This window comes from Alnus glutinosa, chromosome 1 (assembly GCF_958979055.1).
Source record: "Alnus glutinosa chromosome 1, dhAlnGlut1.1, whole genome shotgun sequence".
Lineage (NCBI taxonomy): Eukaryota > Viridiplantae > Streptophyta > Magnoliopsida > Fagales > Betulaceae > Alnus > Alnus glutinosa.
In genome coordinates, this window is record NC_084886.1 from 33,909,455 (window position 1) to 33,929,366 (window position 19,912).

The 19,912-nt window shown below is 39.7% G+C and overlaps 1 protein-coding gene across 1 annotated transcript; it reads right to left on the reverse strand.

The window, feature by feature from the left end:
* Window positions 1-779: 779 nt before the first annotated feature.
* LOC133878901 (protein farnesyltransferase/geranylgeranyltransferase type-1 subunit alpha-like) lies at window positions 780-18,017 on the reverse strand. Its single transcript, XM_062317467.1, has 5 exons — window positions 17,612-18,017; window positions 5,229-5,338; window positions 1,639-1,759; window positions 1,429-1,524; window positions 780-1,352 (listed from the first exon to the last, which is right to left on the reverse strand). The coding sequence occupies exons 1-5, from the start codon at window positions 17,846-17,848 to the stop codon at window positions 915-917; spliced, it is 1,002 nt and encodes a 333-aa protein (XP_062173451.1). The 5' UTR covers window positions 17,849-18,017; the 3' UTR covers window positions 780-914.
* Between the last annotated feature and the right edge of the window lie 1,895 nt (window positions 18,018-19,912).

Sequence of the window (19,912 nt, forward strand, 5' to 3'; positions counted from 1 at the left end):
CCTGGTAGAATGTTTCATCCGATTTCCATTGAAATGGGAGTGTAACAATGGGCCTCGTCCCATTTGCATTTCAAGGTCATCCCCACGGCAAAGTTACGGTGGACTCATTCTATTCTTGTTCAAACGAGTACTTCTACTGTCACATTCGAACAGGTTCATTTATCCGTTCGACGGGGCCTGTCCTAGAAGACTTTTAGAAATTTTGCAAGAGAGGCGTTTGGACAGTTGATCACAAAGATGACTATAAGTAGCTAAAATTCAATTTTTAGCTCATTTTCCCTCATTTCCCTCCCCTCCCACGGCACAAACACATTTTGGCTCTACTAGGGTTTGAACAAACCCTAGTGTTGTGATTTAATCTAGTTGTTCTGAATCTTGGTTCTAACAAGCTTCAAGGGTCACTCCCAATCCCACCACCTACTATCAATTGGTATTCAGTCTCAAACAACACATTGACCGGAGAAATCCCACAATTGATTTGCAATCTTAGTTCAATTGTTGTTCCTGATTTGTCAAGCAATAACTTGACTGGCTTGCTTCCACAATGTTTAGGCAACTTGAGTGATTCTCTCTCAGTTCTAAATCTACACGACAATAACTTCCACGGAACCATTTCCGAAATATTTGCAGTTGGAAACAAATTGAGGATGATTGATTTTAGCCAATGTGTGTTTCCTTCTCCTTTTTCTTTTTGGGGTTTGGAGGGGCAATGTGTGTTTCCTTTTCCTCTCTTTTCGGGGTTTGGAGGGGCAATGTGTTATATGGAGATGAGCAAAAGATTGAAACAAAACATTTCTCCGGAGACTTCAATTATTACAAATGCACCTCAAGACCACAAGTACAGGATTGTATGCCCGCACATGTACATTCACTGAGATCAACAGATCGAGACATGCACACCATTTTGTGGGGTATTAAATGGCCTGAGCAGGAAGCTTGCTCTTACGCCACCTCCAATAGTTAGCTCTCATCAGGTCCACACATTCCAAAATAGAACAAACTGTTTTTCCCAAGTCAGGATCCGGTTGATTAGTGCCTGAAGTGTTGAGACCATCCACAACATCTCTCAACTCTTGACTTGGTTGGAGACCATGGCAGAGAAGATCCAAAAGCGTGCTGAGAGCAAAGATACAGTTGTTTTTGGCGGCCCTCAAAACCTTCAAACACGCTGAAGAAACACGAGAATCATTCACCCAAGACTCAATGTCACCTTTGTAAAGCCCTCGAAGGTATCTCCACGAGCTCTCATTCTCAGGGTGGGATACTATGGCTTCAACACTGTAGCTCACTTCAGACTCTCTCATAGCCTCCAGGCCCCCCAGGAGAGGAGACATTGTTATAACGAAGTATCTCTGTTCCAAACAAAACATCATATGATGATGGCTGATTTACAAAAACAACATAATAAACTATAAAGATAAATAATACCTGATTCCAAGCAGAATTGTTAAAAACGTCTTCTTCAAGGAGCTGCCAACAGTAATCAAGTTCATCGTCCCATCCTCCTAGTGCCTGCAGAACCCACTGCACTAAAGAGAAAAGAAAGAAAATATATATATCTTAAAATATACATACAAGGAGGAGTTCCGTGTGGCTTATTTGGCATAAGGAAGGCAACAGGTATCAGGAGCAACAAACCTGCCTATGGGACCAGGCGTGATAATTTTTAGCATCAACAGTAAGTATCTTCTTGGTGAACTCAAGTTCCTTGCTTGTGGCATCAGTTCCCAATTTCTCAGCAACCCACCTCCTATGATGCCTACAAATATCTGTCACTTAGATCAATGCAGTGGTACCTGGGGTAAGGGTAAAATAAGCTATAGAAACTCCAAAAAATATCTCAACGACAATTTGGCAGTTGGTTGGATAGATTAAAATGACAACTTCACTAGAATTTACATAATCAGAAGAGCCCCGGAGGATGGGGAATAGGTATTTAGAGGAGGCAACCTACCAATATCAGCTTCTCCTTCCACCTCTTCCGCAACGCACAAGTCCTCCCTACTGCCTACTTCATTACACACTAAGCACCCTCTTGAAACACTACCAAATCTGAGCACCCGATTGACAACCTGAAAGCGGCCATCTGCAGAGACTTAGCAAACGAAGAGAGACCCACTGACAAACCCAACCCATCTGTCCGAGACACAGAAAACCCACACTGGCAGTCTCAGAACAGAGACCAAGACACCACGGCCCCAGATCTCTCACCTCGACCACCGGAGATTGCAAAGTCACACTCACCGGTGCCAACTAATGCAGCACTACACTATCGGCGGCCAGAATCACACTCACCGGCGGATTCTGCTGTGACTTGACCCTCTCAGGCGACAAAACAGCAACCGGAATCTCACCGGAAGACCCATTAAAGAAGGATAGCCCGAAAGCCCCACCGGACCACTCACCTAGAGAGAGCAACTCGTGGACACCGGCGGTTGCAGCAAGGCGGGAACACCCCCAGCAGACGACGATCTGCCTGGGTCACCAGACTGACCCGCGTCCAAAGCCACCCAAGAATGGGCCGACCCACCAGTGACAGTGACCTTCCCTTTTGGGTCGGGCTCCTGACCCACACCCGAACCCACCAGCAACTTCACGTTAGAAGACGCAGCCCTACTCTTGGGCTTAAAAACCGGACCCTTGAGTTTGGGTTTAAAGGCACAAATCTGTTTAACTACCCAGTCCTTAGAGGTAAGTTTAGCTCTACGATTGGGCTGGGCATGATGTAAACTCAGCTTCGGCTCACTGCCCAAAAGCCCATCCACAGCCGAGTCCAATCTCATCAAACAAACGCCTACTTCCTCTTTTAGCTTCAGCAACGTCTCTCTCAGATTGGAAAGCTTGAGACTTTCACCAAAATGGAAGAGTATGTCAGAAGCCACCCCTCCCTTTGCAGCTTGCTTTTCAGAGACCGTATGACCACAATTTGAAGTGAAAAGCTTCACTGGAGGATGGGGTGTCTTCACCAGAACCGGAATTGCTTTCACCGGAAACTGGGTATGCTTTACCAGAGCTTGGATCTTCCTCTTGGTGATCGCCAGAGCTTGGACAGGCTTGTCCGTGGAAACTCCTACCAAAAGCTCTCTCACCCACTTAGGCAACCTAGCTACCAGCCCTGAAGAAACACCAAGGCTCTCCTCCAGCGATGACAACTCCTCCTGGTCCCCCTCACCGCCTGAACCTCTGGTTCTGCTGCCACCAATCTAACCCCAGCTCTAAAATGCTCATTAACCAAACGTAACGCCGAGCCAAAAAGATCCCAGCCTTTACCACGTCTTCCTTCTAGAATTAGGACCGAGCCACTTTTCCTCCCACCGTCAAATTCCTCAACCACCAAGAAGCCACCATGCCTGGGGAAACCCAGGTTGAGCTTGATTCCAAAAAACCCGAGTCTCTTCACCTACCACCAGCTCCTCGAAGATGCGCACCAGCCAAGCTATCTCGTCTCTATCCCAATAGACCTCAACGTTCCTTTGCAACTTTCACAGAAACGGACCGTTGTTTCACCTCCCACTACCAACAATTCAAAATCCTTGGATTCCACCGGCCATCTTCTCGAGAACGGCATGATACCACTTGATAAAACACTAGAAAGAAAAGATTCCACCAGTTCCAGCCAATAAACGCACCAAACTAACCTCACGCCTCAACGCAGTCTTCAACATGAGCCGATATTATCATCCTATCTTTTTCTTTTCTTCATATATTCATATCAAAAGGACTGGAACCTATTCTGTTTCTAGCCTCTCATTCTATAACCCTAAATGGTGGGAAAAAGTACTTGAGAAGCGTAGCAATTTGGAAAAGCAGAAAAGTTTCAGGCCTTGACTTCTAACCATTGAAAAACATCAATGGATGATGAACCAAAAAAGAAAGAGTGGGCAATTTTCAGATGGAGGGGGCATGTGATTGTTTTGTTAATGAATCTGCAAAATCATATGTCACTCACTTAAAATAAAAACGAAAGGTTCTAATGATAGAATGGTCCTAGTCAATTTAACAGGATTTCAAGGAAAAAAAATATAGAACCTGTTCAATAGCTTCATCACTTTACCCTTGCGATTAATATACAAAGTTTAGCCCACCAATTCGTTATAACTTCAAATAAAATATTTTTGTACTATAAAAGAGTTTTATCAAAAGGCCTAGTCTCTTTTACTAATGTTTGAGGACTAAAGCACCTCTATTTTTCAAGTAAAAGAACCCGAGACCTTATTCATACTACTTTATATATATATATATATATATATATATATATATATATATATATATATATATATATATATAAGTAATATCAGTATCATTTAAAAAAAAAAAAAAAAAAGGCAAAGAAGCGCAAGTATAGTACACAGGGAGTATACAAGAAAATCCTTAATTTGAAGAAAAACAAGAACAAAAGTTCAAAAAATAGGCAAAACTAGAGACAAGCAAGCTATGAAGAGCAAATATCCAAGGGTAGAACGGCCTGGATAATATAACGACAGGTCTAATCCATTTGGATTTAAAGCTTTGTTTGTGACCAGAATGAAAACACCAATACAGAGACTTTTATGAGAAATATGTCATAATTACATGGGCAACCATGAACTTACCCCGTTAATAAAATAAAGGCAGGTCAAATCCATTCCTTTGGTAAAATGGAAAAAAAAAAAAAAAAAAAAAAAATTCACTTTGTACTCGGTGTTCTGCTTGAATATCAAACCTTTCCCATTCGTTGATGTAAATGAATAAATGGTGGGTCAAACAGCTACATTACCCGACAAATACACAAATACATGCATTATTTATAGAAGAGATACAGTACAAAGATTTAACATCAGACAGTTATACCTATCAACAAGATAAAGCTAATCACAACTTCCAGAATAACTAGATAAGATAAAACTACTCTAACAGTTGACATTTCACAATATATATATATATATATATATATTATTCTTAAACTAAACTCAGATCTGAAACAGGACTCCCAAAATGATTCAAATAGAAGTAAAGGGAACCAAATCTACCATGTCGCTATCCCTAGCTCTCGAAAGGCTAATCCAAAACAAGGATTCTATAGCATGTTACATCAATTTTGAAAATCAATTAGTTCAGGATAGGGTGACAGCATCTTGTTTGATATAAAACATCAGCTTACGATTTTTAATACATCTTCATTAAATGTCTGTTCTATTTAACATACATCAGAAAGGAAAACAAACAAATGTATAGATACTATGGCTCACCATATCTGATAGTTCTTGGAGTTACTCTTAGCAATATTCTCAATGAAACCCAGTTCATCGTGCAAGTCACCATCGAGAGCCCCGAGTATTAAACGCCTGAAATGCCATACCTATGATAAATAGAACCTTTATTAGTCCCAACTGTTTAAAAAACAAATTAATAAATTCTCTCCCGAAGCTAAATGGTCACCAAGAATTTTTGTTAATGTGAATTTGGCCTCCTCAAAAAGTTTAATACCTGGGATGTTGAGGATTCTTGTTTAGAAACACATATGATTTCCTAGCTTCGCATGGACAGTCTATAGAGTTTGTGTAACATATAAGGTTCCAAAACATGCTTTATTTATTAAAATATATAATTTGAAGTATGAACAAACAAAATGGCACGGTAACAGAACATTCTTGTAAAAGTCCAATAAAGCCCTCAGGTTCAAACAAATATCTTACTAACCCACATCAAACATCCAGCATTCAAGAATATCAAGTAAATTGTGAAATTGATATACTTCTACATTAAAGTATTTCCCAAAGTAGCTAGGATTTATGATTTCCATAATTTTTTCTGACAGATGACAAAGCATACAATTAAAAAATAAAAAAAAATAAAAAAAAATTATTATTAACAGAGGAAAGAGAAAATAGGATATCATTATAAAATTAAATTTTAAGAAAAAAAGAAAGAGAGAAAGATTGGTGAGGGGAGCGAAAAAGAACTACAAGGAAAAAAAACAAAGGTAGATTCATGTGTATAATGTCCATGTCAAACTCATATGCATGCCATCAATGGCCACTTACCACAAAGGTGCCCATTAGTGGAAAAGAAAACACTAATTTTCCACGACATCCTGAGTTCTCAATGTTGATTATTTGTAATTCAGACATTTTGAAAAATTTAGCAATATTTTGAATTGAATTTTTTTAGCAAAACATACCTAATCAAAACAAATTTCATAAGTAAATCAATTAAAAAGTGTAGAGGAAGTATTTTTATTTTTTTTACAAAATTTTAATTATTAAATAAATCAATTACTAATTTTTTTTATATAAATAAATCAATTATAAACTTTTTTGGCGCAACTAAAGTATATAGGAAGTATACAAGAGCAACCTCCAAGAGGAGAGGAAGAGCACAAATTCAAAAAATCTAGGAAGTTAGAAAGATGAGAACTATTGAACGCAACCAACCAAACATAAGGGATTTGAACATAAAGACTTTTAACTCAGGCATCGTCCTCTCACAGTCTTCAAAGCTTTGAATATTGTGTTCCCTACCAATACGCCACATTAAACAAAGAGGAACCAACCTCTAAACTTCTAAAACGCATAGGCTTACAACCTAACCTCTCCAACAAGCCATTAACTCCACCACCCATTGGGGGTATGACACAAAAAGACTAAAAATTTTAGCCTACAAATCTCTAGCCACCACACAATAGAGCAGAAGATGGTCAATATATACTCCATTCTTCTTACACATACAACACCAATATGTCACTATGACGTGCCTCTTTCTCAGATTATACAACATTAAAATCTTCCCTAAAGTTGTCATCCAAACAAAAAACGTCACCCTCAAAGGAGCTTTATTCCTCCAAATACGCTTCCAAGGAAAGGGGAAGCCAATGGAGACTAAGCACATGATAGAAAGATCTGACCTCGATCGTCCGCCATTTGGAGGGGATCCAACAAATTCTATCCTCACCACCTCTTCTTAGCCTGAGAGAATACAAAAGATTACAGATCTGATAAAAGTAATGTTCCATTGTGAAACGCCTTTATGAATCTGCAACACATCTGCCATCGAAGCCTCTTTTCAATAAGCAACACTAAACAACTTCAGGAAAGCCGCCTTCAAGAATTGATCCACACACCACACATCCTACCAAAATATGATCGTTAGACCCAACACCCACCTCAAATCAAATAAATCTAGAGAATTCCCCCCACTTCCTCCCAATGAATTTCCACACCCTAACTCCGAAAGACCCAAAGACCGTATCAGAACACCATCCTCCCCACATACTACCATGTTTAACTTCCACAACAAATCTCCAAAAAGCCTCCCTCTCCAAGGCATAATGCTATAACCACTTCCCCAAAAGTACTATGTTATACAAAAGCAAGTTTCAAACCCTCAAACCACCTAAGGAGTACAAATCTTAGACCAACTAACAAGATGAAATTTAAACTCCTCACCAACTCCACCCCACAAAATTTAAGAGAAGATAGTTGTTATTCCTAGGCCCACCAAAAAACCTAATAAAAGCCCCATATCCATGGCAGCGGGCAACATCCTACTTAAGGCATCCATAATAACCACAAAAAGAAATGGGGATAAAGGGTTCCCCTATCTCAAGCCACGAGAGCTGTTAAAAAAGCTAGAGGGAGCTCCATTAATCAAAACAAATAACCGCACCATTGAGATACAATGAGCAATCTACTCAAACTATTTCTCCCCAAAACCACATCTCCTCAACATATACAACAAGAAACTCCAATTAACATGGTTGTAAGCCTTCTCTAAATGCAATTTACATAGCACTCTTAAACCCTAATCTTATTCTACAGTCAAGGCATTCATTAGCAATGACAACTAAGTCTAAGATTTGTCTTCCCCTTATGAAGGCATTCCAAGTCTTGGAAAAAACCTTCTCCAACACTGTTTTCAGCCTGTTAGCTAGGACTCTGAAAATTATTTTGTCGACACTACCCAAAAGACTAATAGAGCAAAAATCCTTAATGTCACCAACCCCTCGCTTTCTTGGGAATAAGAGCAACAAAGTGGCATTAAGGCTTTTTTCAAATGTACCTCAAGCATGGAACTCCTGAAAGACATTCATGAGATCTTCTTTGTGGACCTCCAAACAAGTCTGAAAGAAGGCCAAAAAAAACCCATTCGAGCCCCAAGGCATTATCACCGTTCAACGCTTTAACCACCTCAAAGACCTCACTCTCCTCAAAAGCTCTTTCCAACCACAAAGCCTCCTCAGCACCAATGGAATCAAACGAAAGGCCATCCAATTCAGATTGCCAACTAAACTGTTTAGAGTAAAGACTCTTGTAAAATTGCAAAATATGCTCTCTTATTTCTGAAAAATCTAAAGAGATAGAACCATTAATGACAAACGACTCAACAGTGTTATTCCTTCTGTTCAAATTGGCACCACGATGGAAAAAATGCGTATCCCTATACCAAAGTGCCATCTATTTCTGTCTCCAATTCACTTCTTCCATCAACGTAGTCCTCTCCAAGTCACTAGTAATCTCAGTCTTTTTCGACATTTTGATATCATATAAGGATCTTCTTTTGCAATAACATCATGACCTTGGGGTTCACCCAACAGATGCTTTTTCTACTTCTCAACATTACCAAACACCTCTTCATTCCATTTCTTCAAACCGGTCTCCAAGGCCTTCAACTTACATGTCAGTATAGCCTTGAAACTGTAAGACAACCACCACTCTTTGACATTCTCCACAAAGCCCTTTGATCTTATCCACATATTTTCGAACTTCAAATACCTTTTGCTCCTAACAACATTAACACAATCAAGCAATAAAGGAAAATTATGAATTCTGAGCATTGATTAGTATCTATTTAACATTTATTGGTCAAAGATAAATTATATGATTGCTAAGTAATTTTCTGATTAAGTTTCTTAACATTAGGGGTGACCAAATACCCGTCTACCCTACATAACAACCCAATTCCAACCTGATCAGTCAGCTTTCAACCGGGGTCAGCTTGATAATCAAAGGCGTTTGAATTTTCTGAAAAAAGTCGAGTCAAAAGTCAGAAGAGTTTTAGTTTTTTGACAAAAGACCAACCCGACATTTATATAATATTTAGATAAATACATTAAATGGATCATTTTGAATTTCTATATAACTTTCTTTTTTTATGAATAATAATTTATTGTGTTAGAGAGAGAATGTTATGTTATACTCTTATAGAAGATAGCCTTGATGAGGTCTCCCTACCAGTTGTTCCCACCAACTCTTTTTTTAGAATATTCTTTGTCATATTGTAAATGCTTCTCCTATATATATGGAATGAATAGACTGAGGGCTAATATAGAAAACAAATTCTCATTTTCCTACATTCTCTTCTTATTTTCATTAACATGGTATCAAGGTTTGGGATTTGAAATGTTTCCTTGCCTCTGGTTCTTCTCGTTTTTGTCTTCCTCTTTTCTTTCTTTTTTCAACCAGTTCACTGTTTCGGCTGGTTCACTTCGTTTTTCAACCAGTTCAGTGCATTTTCCGTCTAGTTCAACAAGATTTCGGTCGGTTTTGTGGCATGCTTTGCCAGTTTGAACCAGTTCAGCAATTATTCAGCCCATTCAGAGGCATTTTGAGGTCGATTCTTGACTTTTTCTACTTTCTTGCATGAATTTCTGAGTTTTCTTCTAATAGGTTGACACAATGGCTACTAAACCTAAGCTCATTTCCTCCCTCTACTTTAAATTCTCCTATGTCGACATCTATTAAATTTAATAGTAAGAACTACATTTATTGGACCCAATCAGTAGAGATATTCTTCAGGAAAGGATTATTTGATCACCTCTTATCTGACAAGCCAACATCCTCTACATTCGCAAGTGATATGACTGGCTCAAATGGCTCCACTACTACTACCTCAGCTATCTCAACAAGTCTTTAGGATTAGGAGGATAATCTGATCATCTCTCAAGATATCCAGTATTGGGATCACTTTGATGCACCTTCGATCTGCGAAGGCTATTTGGGGGCGTTTGTAACACATCTACTCTAAATCAAAGAATGTCACTCGGTCGTATGACGTATACAAGTGATATTTTGGTCTTGAGCAAGGCAACCAGAGTTTGGCAGAGTATTATTCTCAGGTCCTGAGTGTACTCAAGGAGAGGAACATGTATCAACCACTCATGACTGATATCATGCGTATGGAGAAGAAACGTCAGGATATGGACATCATTCAAATTCTCAGTGTTTTGAAGTCCGAGTATGAGACGGACCGTGCACAAATCTTGTGTAACCTCAATCTTCCCTCTCTCCATGAGGTTTATACTTCAGAGATCTACCTTTCTGATATGGACACCGGTCCTAGTGAATGCTCTACCATTGTTGCCTCTCATGGCGGTTCTAGTGGATCACGAGGAGGCTGTTGTACTCACGGTAGCCGTAGCGTGTGTGGTGGACATGATTCGGAAATCAGGAACCTAAGAAGTGCATGCACTGCAGCTTCAACAATCATTCAGTGGACTACTATTGGGACCTCCATGGCAAACCCTTCAAGTCTGCCAATCAGGCCTTCTCTCAAGATGATTCCACATCAGCATCAGGACCATTCACCCTCTCCCCTGCAGTCCAAGAGACAGAGATGATCTCAATACCAAAGGATGAGTATGCTCAGCTCCTAGCCCATCATAAGCGAGCAGTGTCCTCCACAACCACTCTATCCCATTCAGGTATTGCATCCCATTGTCTTTAATCCTCTACTTTCGATCCATGGGTCATCATTGATGCGACTAAGCATATGACTAGTGTGTTCGCTCATCTATCTTATTACCATACTGTTACATCACCTTATAGTGTTGCTTTAGCCAATGGTTCCTTAGCCAAAGTCCAGAGCTCTAGAACCACTCATCTCAATATTGATCTTGATTTGTTATCTATTTTACACATTCCTGGTTTCCCTTTCAATTTGTTATCAATCAGTAAAATCACCAAAGACCTCCCGAGTTAGTTTTTACCCTTCTAGCTATATTTTTCAGGATTTCCAAACAAAGCGAATGATTGGTATGGAGCATGAAGTTCAAGGTCTCTACTATTTGGATTTTGCTCCCATCTCTCCTCCACAAACACTTCAATCTTCATTATCTCTTTTCCAGTGGCATTGTCGGCTTGGTGGCCCATCTCTGTCCGCTATGAAGCGTCAAGTCAGGAGTCTTGGTCATATATCATTTTTGTCTTGTGAAGCATGTCAGTTCAGTAAACACCGTCTTGTGTCTTTTCCATCTAGTTTTGTTGGTCAAGTTTCTAACCATTTGAGTTAGTACACTCCGATGTAAGGGGTCCTTTTTTTTTTTTTGATAAGTAAGAAATCAATCTCATTTAAAAAGCGTAAGGTGTCCCTTGGTACACTGGGAGTATACAAGGAAACACTTAATTAGAAAGAGAAAAGCGAGCGAGAAAGTCAACAAAAGTAAAAACAAAGGGTGGACATAAGCCGTAGTCCAAAAGTACAAATTAAGGTAGAACGAATATAGAATCTCTTCTAATGTACTTTCCAAATCCTCAAAGCTCCTATTGTTTCTTTCCCTCCATAAGCACCAAAATAGGCAAATAGGCACCATTTTCCAAATCGCAGCACTTATTGGCCTTCCAGAGGACCACCAACAAGCAAGCAAGTCGATAACCTACCTAGGCATAACCCAAGACATCCCAAAAAGACTAAAGAGAGAACTCCACAAAGCAGAAGCCACATTGCAATGAAGGAGATGATCCACGAACTCCCCAGTCTTCTTACACATATAGCATCTTTTTATCACGATAACCTGCCGTTTCCTAAGGTTGTCCAAGGTAAGAATCTTGCCAAAAGCCGTGGACCACACAAAGAAGGCAGCCCTTGAGGGAGCTTGAGTGCGCCAAACGCTTTTCTAGGGAAAGCGACTACTTCCAGAGCAAGCTAAGGAGTAAAAGAACGACTTAACCTTAAACAAAAAATTTTTAGAGGAGACCCACCACAACTTGTCTTTGCTGCCTCTGCTCACTTTGACTGAGTGCAACACCTAGAAGAAAGAAACAAAAACATACACCTCCCAATCGTCAGCCTCCCTAGTAAAACTCACGTTCCACTGGTTGGAGTTGCCCAAAAACTCCAAATTATCTGCAACAGCGGCGTCCTTTACACGGGCAATACCAAATAAAGTTGGAAAAACTACTTTAAGAGCCATGTCCCCACACCACAAATCATGCCAAAAATTTATCTTTGAACCATTCCCCACAGCAAATCTAGTGAATCTAAAGAAAGAACCCCAACCTTTTCTGATGTTCTTCCACACCCTCACCCCAAAGGCACCTGTCGGCTCGAGAGAGTACCACCCGCCCCCATAGGCTGCCGTATTTAGAATCTACCACGCATCTCTCTTAAACCCAAAACGCCATAGCTATTTCCCTAGCAGGGCGCGATTAAACGCCCTCAAATTTCTAATCCCCAGCCCTCCCACAAAGATCTGAGAGTAAACCTTGTTCCAGCTAACCAAGTGATATTTAAATTCATCGCCTATCCCACCCCACAGAAAGTCTCTTTGGAGCTTCTCAATGCAATTGGCCACACGAGCAGGAATGGGAAAGAGAGACAAGAAGTACATAGGAAGGTTGGAGAGAGTACTCTTGATAAGGGTAACCCTGCCACCCTTGAACAAATACAATATTTTCCAACTGGCCAAGCAACGCTCCATCTTAACCACGATACCATCCCAGATAGACTTAGCATTGTAACACACCCCAAGCGGCATACCAAGGTACTTCAGGGGCAAAGAGGAAGCCCCGTAGCCCAAGATGATAGCCAACTCAGCAGCATTATCCACGTTGCCAACAAGGACCAAGAGGGATTTGGCCAAATTGACCTTTAAGCTAGAGACAGCTTCAAAACATAATGAGAGAACACGCAGGTAGCGGAGGTGGCTAGCGTTAGCCTCATAGAAGACCAAGGTATCATCTGCGAACAAGTGTGAGATGTTAACCACGGGCATGGAAATTGAAAAAGACCCCATGATATCAGATTTGATCACGTCTCAGCAGTCTTGGAAAAAAACCATGGGGAAGCCATCGAGGCCTGGAGCCTTATCTCGGTTCATACCTTTCACCACCTCTAGGACCTCCCTTTCCTCAAAATGAAGCTCCAACAAAGAGGCCTCCTTTGTAGCTAAAGAGTTGAAAGCAAGGCCATCCAACCTAGGCCTCCAGTTGAATTGCTCTGAAAATAAGGATTCATAAAATTGAACAATATGTTCTCTGATGGCCAATTGATCTGAAGTGACTGAGCCATTAACAGACAAAGATTCTACAGAGTTGGATCTCTTGTTCGAATTTGCAATCCGATTGTGCATTTATCACCTTCTTTTAGCCAAAGGACCCTAGATTTTTGTCTCCAACAAATTTCTTCTTGGAGAATAATTCTTTTCAGATCACTAGCAATCAAGCTTTTCCTCAAAAGCTCTTCAAAGTCTAAACCACTCTCTTCCTAAAGCCTATCAAGCGTGCGCTAATCTTCAAGACGAGCTTTTTTAAGGGAGTCCACATTTCCAAACACCTGTTCATTCCACAATTTGAGGTCGACCTTTAAAGCCTTCAATTTTTGAGCAAGAACAAAAACTAGGGGAGCCTTGAAAGGAATACGATGCCCACCAAAGCCTCACCCTGTCCACAAAACCTTCTTCCTGCAGCCACATATTCTCGAACTTAAAAGGTCTTTTCCCCCCTTGGATGCCGCCACATACGAGGAGGATAAGAAAGTGGTCAGAGCACAAACAAGGAACCCTCTTCTGGAAGAGCCCAGGATATCTAGCTTCCCAATCCGAAGAAACAAGAAACCTGTCAAGCCTAGACCAAGAGGAATTATTGGACCACGTGAACGACCCTCCTCAAGGGGAAGGTCCATGAGACCTTGCTCTAAAATAAAATCAGAGAACTCCATCTTGCAGGAGAAAGATGAGTGACTCCTAATCTTTCACAGGGAAAGCGAATGACATTGAAATCACCACCAATGCACCAAGGTAAGTCCCACCAACTAAGCAAACCAACCAATTCGTCCCATAAAGACCTTCGGTGACTATCGAGATTAGGACCGTAGACCCCGGCAAAAGCCCAAGTTAAGTTGTCTTCAATATTTCTAAAAGAGCAAGCCACAACGTACTCCCCCACACACACGTCAATCTTTTCCATAACTCTCCATCCCACATCAGTAGGATACCACTAGAGGCCCCACTAGAAGGAAGACAGCACCAATCGAGAAACTGACACCCCCACAAACTTCTCACAATACTATCAAAAATAGGCTCCAATTTAGTTTCTTGCAAGCATATGATGTCAGCCTTCCACTGGCTAAGGAGATTTCTGATTTTCAACCGCTTGCCACCTTGATTCAGCCCTTTAACATTCCAAGAAATCAACCTGGGATTCATGTAAAACCTCTTTGAATCCTCCCCTTGTTCCTACCACGAGAAACACTGCCACTGCGAGCGTCATAGTTGATGGAGCTGAACAAACCATTAATTTCTCTTACACTTTTTTTACCCATGGGGTCCTTTTAGTGTTGGATCAACTAAATTTCTATACTTGGTTACCTTTGTTGATGACTACTCTTAGATTACTTGTTGATTTTTAATGTAAAATAATTCCGAGCTAATGTCAATTTTTTAGCTTTTTCGCAAAGAGATCAAAACTCAATTCGGCTAGAAAATCCGAATGTTCCGATTGGACAATGCCAAAGAAAATGTCTCTCATTCCTTTGCTTCTTATTTATCTGACAAAGGCATTGTATGTCTCTCGTTCCTTTGCTTCTTATTCATCTGACAAAGGCATCGTACACCACGTCACTTGTCCTCACACACCACAACATCAGACCTCGTCACAAGCCCATCAGCCTGATCATGGATAGGTTTTCTCCGCATTTCATGTGACAAAGAGAGATTAGACCCCTCAATTTGGCTAGAAATCATTTCGAGTTAATGTCAATTTTTCAGCTTTTTTGCAAAGAGATCAAAACTCAATTCGGCTAGAAAATCCGAATGTTTCAATTTGATAATGCCAAAGAATATGTCTCTCATTCCTTTGCTTCTTATTTATCTTACAAAAGCATTGTATGTCTCTTATTCCTTTGCTTCTTATTTATCTGACAAAGGCATTGTAGACCACGCCACTTGTCCTCACACCACAATAAAATGGTGTTGCTGAGCACAAAAATAGACACCTCAAGTTGGCTAGAAATCATTTCGAGTTAATGTCAATTTTTCAGCTTTTTTGCAAGAGATCAAAACCCAATTTCGCTGGAAAATTCAAATGTTGTGATTTGATAATGCCAAATAATGTCTCTCATTTCTTTGCTTCTCATTTAGCTGACAAAGGCAATGTACACCAGACCTCCTCACACACCACAACAGAATGGTGTTGCTGAGCGCAAAAATAGACACCTCCTTGATATCACTCGAGCCCTCTTGTTTCATATGCACGTATCAAAATGTTTCTAGAGCGATCCGGTATTGACTGCATACCACCTCATCAATAGGATGCCTTTCACTGTTCTTGATGGAGCATCTCCTCACTCCATCTTATTTCCTTCTTCTCCCGTCTTCCATTTGCCTAGTAGAGTTTTTGGATGTGTTTGTTATGTTCATAATCTTGGACCATGTTTTGACAAACTTGATCCTTGCTCCATAAAGTGTCTTCTTGGCTATTCACGGGCCCAGAAGGGATACAATGCTACTCTCCAGTCTTGCTCGGCTGCTTTACAAGTGCTGATGTTACCTTTATTGAGTTTCAATCATATTTCTCTGAAGCTAGTTCACCCGAGGAATATCAAAAATCGAGTCTCCTGCATCTTCTATCCCTTTTCCGGCTTCGAGTTCCTTCCCTTCCTCACCTATTCCTATACCTTTCCCCATGTCATGCCTTCGACAGCTCCAACTTTGTTACAAGTAAATGCCAGACGTCCACAACCAACAACTCCAATGCTCCCTCCATCATCCTCACAATCTACCGATCCTCTCTCATCTACTGACTCAAATTCATTTCCCATTGCTCTTAAGAAAGGTACACATTCCTATGTTACTAAGCATCCCATTAGTAACTTTGTTTCTTATTAGTCGTTGTACCTTCTCTTTACTGTTTTATTTCCACACTTTTAAATGTTTCCATCCCTAAAACTATTTAGGATGCACTCTCTAACTCGGGTTGGAGGCATGCCATGGAATTGGAAATGACCGCTTTACATCAGAATGAGACTTGGGATCTTGTTCCCTTGCCACCTAGGAAACATATTGTTGGTTGTAAATGTGTGTATATTGTTAAGTTCCACTCTGATGGTTCTGTTGATCACCTCAAGGCCCGAATGGTTGCAAAAGGCTATACTCAGACTTTTAGTATTAACTATGATGAGACTTTCTTTCTTGTGACCAAGATCTCTTTTGTTCAAGTCTTGATATCACTTGAGGCCAAACTTGACTAGCCTCTATTTCAGTTGGATGTCAAGAATGCATTTCTCCTTGGTAACCTACTTGAGTAGGCATATATGAAGCAACCACTTGAGTTTGTTGCTCGGGGGGAGTATCAAGGCAGTGTCTCCAAGTTGAAGAAAGCATTATATGGTCTCAAGCAGTCACTGAGAGCGTGATTTGGGAAGTTTTCTGAGGTTGTCATGGATTTTGGTCTCCACTGTTGTCAAACAGATCATTCACTTTTCCACTTACACATTGATGCTGGATACATACTACTTGTTTATGTGAATGACATTGTGATTACTAGAGATGATTCTGGAGGCATCACCAGATTGTGAAATTTCTCCCAATAGGTGAAGAATCAAAACCAAACTAGGGAAAACTAGAAAGAAATCAATCATACCAGTAGGATAGTCACCCCCAATATCTATCCCTCAAAAGGAAAAAAGCCATATAAGTAAAGCCCATAATATGTTGTGGAGAAGAGGGGATTTCAACTATCTCTCCCTTTAACAAGGCTTTGAAGCCTTCCTCGAATTTCCAAAGCTACATCTCTAGATATCACCTTTGTGGTTTTCTGTGGTATATTTAGATAATGTCCTAGGCTTGAAGACCGCCAAAGTCCTTTTTGCCTTAACTAGTGAGATTTGCTGGGGCAGCATTTGTGACACTCATGCACCAAGCAGCTTTCTTTCCCTTTACAATTGATTCTTTCTCAAGCATCCCCACACTATTGAGAACATCAGCATTGAATTGACTTGCTTTTATCAATCGAGGCGCTTTTAACCCTCAATCAAGGCCCTTTGAACCCTGGGATAGCTATATCTCTAATGGTTGATATCAAAGGTGAAGATATCTCCTTAGTTATAAAATATAATTTTCAAACAGTGTAATCACTATCCCATCATCAGATAATTCAGTGACAAAAGTAAAATGACACATAGTGATGATTATTATATAACAATTTATACATAGGGATGTTCATACCACATAAGCCGATCGACTTTATATTTTCCCAAATGGGTATTGTGATCTAGGATTCATTTTCAATCCACCCCCTCAGAGCTAAGTACGAAGCCAATGAAATACATGAATAACACAATGTCAAACGCATTCAACCCCATCTAACATTCTCCAAAACTATAACAGAGCGAGAGAGAGACAGAGAGAATGGTAGATTACAGTGTAATTGCCGGCGTTCAAGTGGATGGCTTCAGCGGTGAGCCAAAGAGCGCGAGGCGAGCGCTCGTCGGCCTGGTAGACGGCTCGGAAGTAGTCCATAGTTTCGATGAATTCTTCCTTGTAGGCGATCGGGACGACTGGATTTGGACCGTCGTCCTGGGGAAGCGGAGTAACGTCCGACCAGTCGGGCCTCTGGCTCAGCGGGACCCTCTGCGCGTTGCCTTCGTCGGAGTCCATCCCTACCACGTTTATTCTCAGTTTCTCTCACTCTCGCTCACTCGCTCTACTTGGAAAGGAAGATAAAAAAAGATGGATGGGTCATGGGTGGGATCTGCATGGAAGGAATTCGTTTGTCGACCAGGGAACCGTGTTCCTTTTCTCTTCCTACCAAAATTTGTTTCTGTATAATTGGGTAATTTAGGAAAAATATAGGCTATGTTTGGCAACGTTTTTGACGTGAACAGAGTCGTGTTCTTTACTTTTTTTCTTCTTTTTTTTCCACTTTTTTACATTTTTTAATAACGATCAACATTAAAACATTTTAACCTTTTTCACTATATCACATTAATAATTTTTTATTACTATTAAAATAAATAAAAAAATTACTACAATAAAAAAAATTTTCACTTTTCTATACAAATTCTTTTTACTATATATGGTTAAATACCTTATTGGTACCTGAATTTTCAACTTTTTTAAATTTAATATCTGAGTTTTCATTTGTTTCATAGGTGATACTTAAGTTTAGGGATAAAAACCACTTTAGTACTTCTGTTATATTTTCAGTTTAAATTGAGCTACCCCCTTAGCTAAAATGGGAATGGTCAGCCACCCCATGGTAGCCACTAGCCAACCACCCCTCTTCTTCTTTTTTTACTTTTATTTTTTTAAGATTTTATTTTTTTATTATTTTTAATTAATTTTTAAAGATTTTTATTTTTTAATTTTTTTATATAGTGCCACGTGCCAACCTCAGGAGTTGACACATGGCAAACCGTTAATATTTGGACGGAAAATGTAACAGAAATGCCAAAGTGGTTTTTACCCTTAAACGCAGGTATCACCTATGAAACAAATGAAAACTCAGGTACTAAATTTTAAAAAGCTGAAAACTCATATACCAATAAGGTATTTAACCCTACTTTATATCACAACATCACTTTTTATTAATTCCAAAATTAGCAACCCACTACTCTGTTCTGTACAAGCATTTACCAAACATACCCATGGCTTCTTCGCTGGGCTGGGCCTTGATTTAACACGTACGGCTTAGATTTTAGGCAGGTTTGGCTAACACCTTTTTGTATATTATTTTTCAAATATATGTTTGGATTGTATAGTTAAATTTAAATTCTACTCAAGTTTTATTCAACTTTTTTCAATTTTGTCTCAGGTTTTCTAAATCATCCAAACATAAATTCAAAAAATAAATTTCCTCGGTATTCACAATTTTAAATATAGCAAAGAATAATAGAATATAATACAAAAAAATTGCACACTCTAACGTACCAAAGATGACCCCACATGGATTCAGTATGCTTTGGAACAGCAAATTAAGAGAGACTATAATATTGCAATCCTGAGATGAGTTGCCTAGCCAAGAAGATGGCCATAAAAAAGGTGTATGGGAATGAGATTGAGTACTACAAAACTCTCGGGACTATGCTACATCAGTGCAAACATGGAACCTCGACAGCATGTGTGGTTTGGTAAAAGATGGACCTAATTTTCATAGGATGTTTGTATGCTTAGATGCCTATAAGAAATGTCTAATTGTTGGGTGTAGACCTGTGATCGCATTAGATGGTTGCCACTTAAAGGGCTCATGCGAGGGACAATTATTATTATGTGCAATAAGTATGGATAGGAATGATGACATGTTCTCCAATTTGTTGTTGTAGAAACCGAGTGTAGAGACTCATGAACATGGTTTATGCATAGTCTTCTAAATTGCATTTCCTATTGAGGAGCATGGATGGGTTTTTATGTCTCATAGACAAAAGGTGAAATTTATACTTTACTTCTTTTTTCCTTTTGTTTTTGGCATGCGAATGTTATATTAAAAAAAAAATACTATGCTAATTTAATTTCTTTTTTCATTTGTAAGGACTTGTTGATTCATTTGAGTCGGTGTATCCTAGAGTTGAACATAAGTTTTGTATCCAACATCTACATGCCAATTTCAAAAGTAATGGATGGAAAGGAAGACCATTTTATTTTGTGGATTTACGCCATTTATGCTTATGTTACTCTAGTTAGAGTATGTGGGAGTCCTTCGGTGTGAGGAAGGCGTTTTCACTT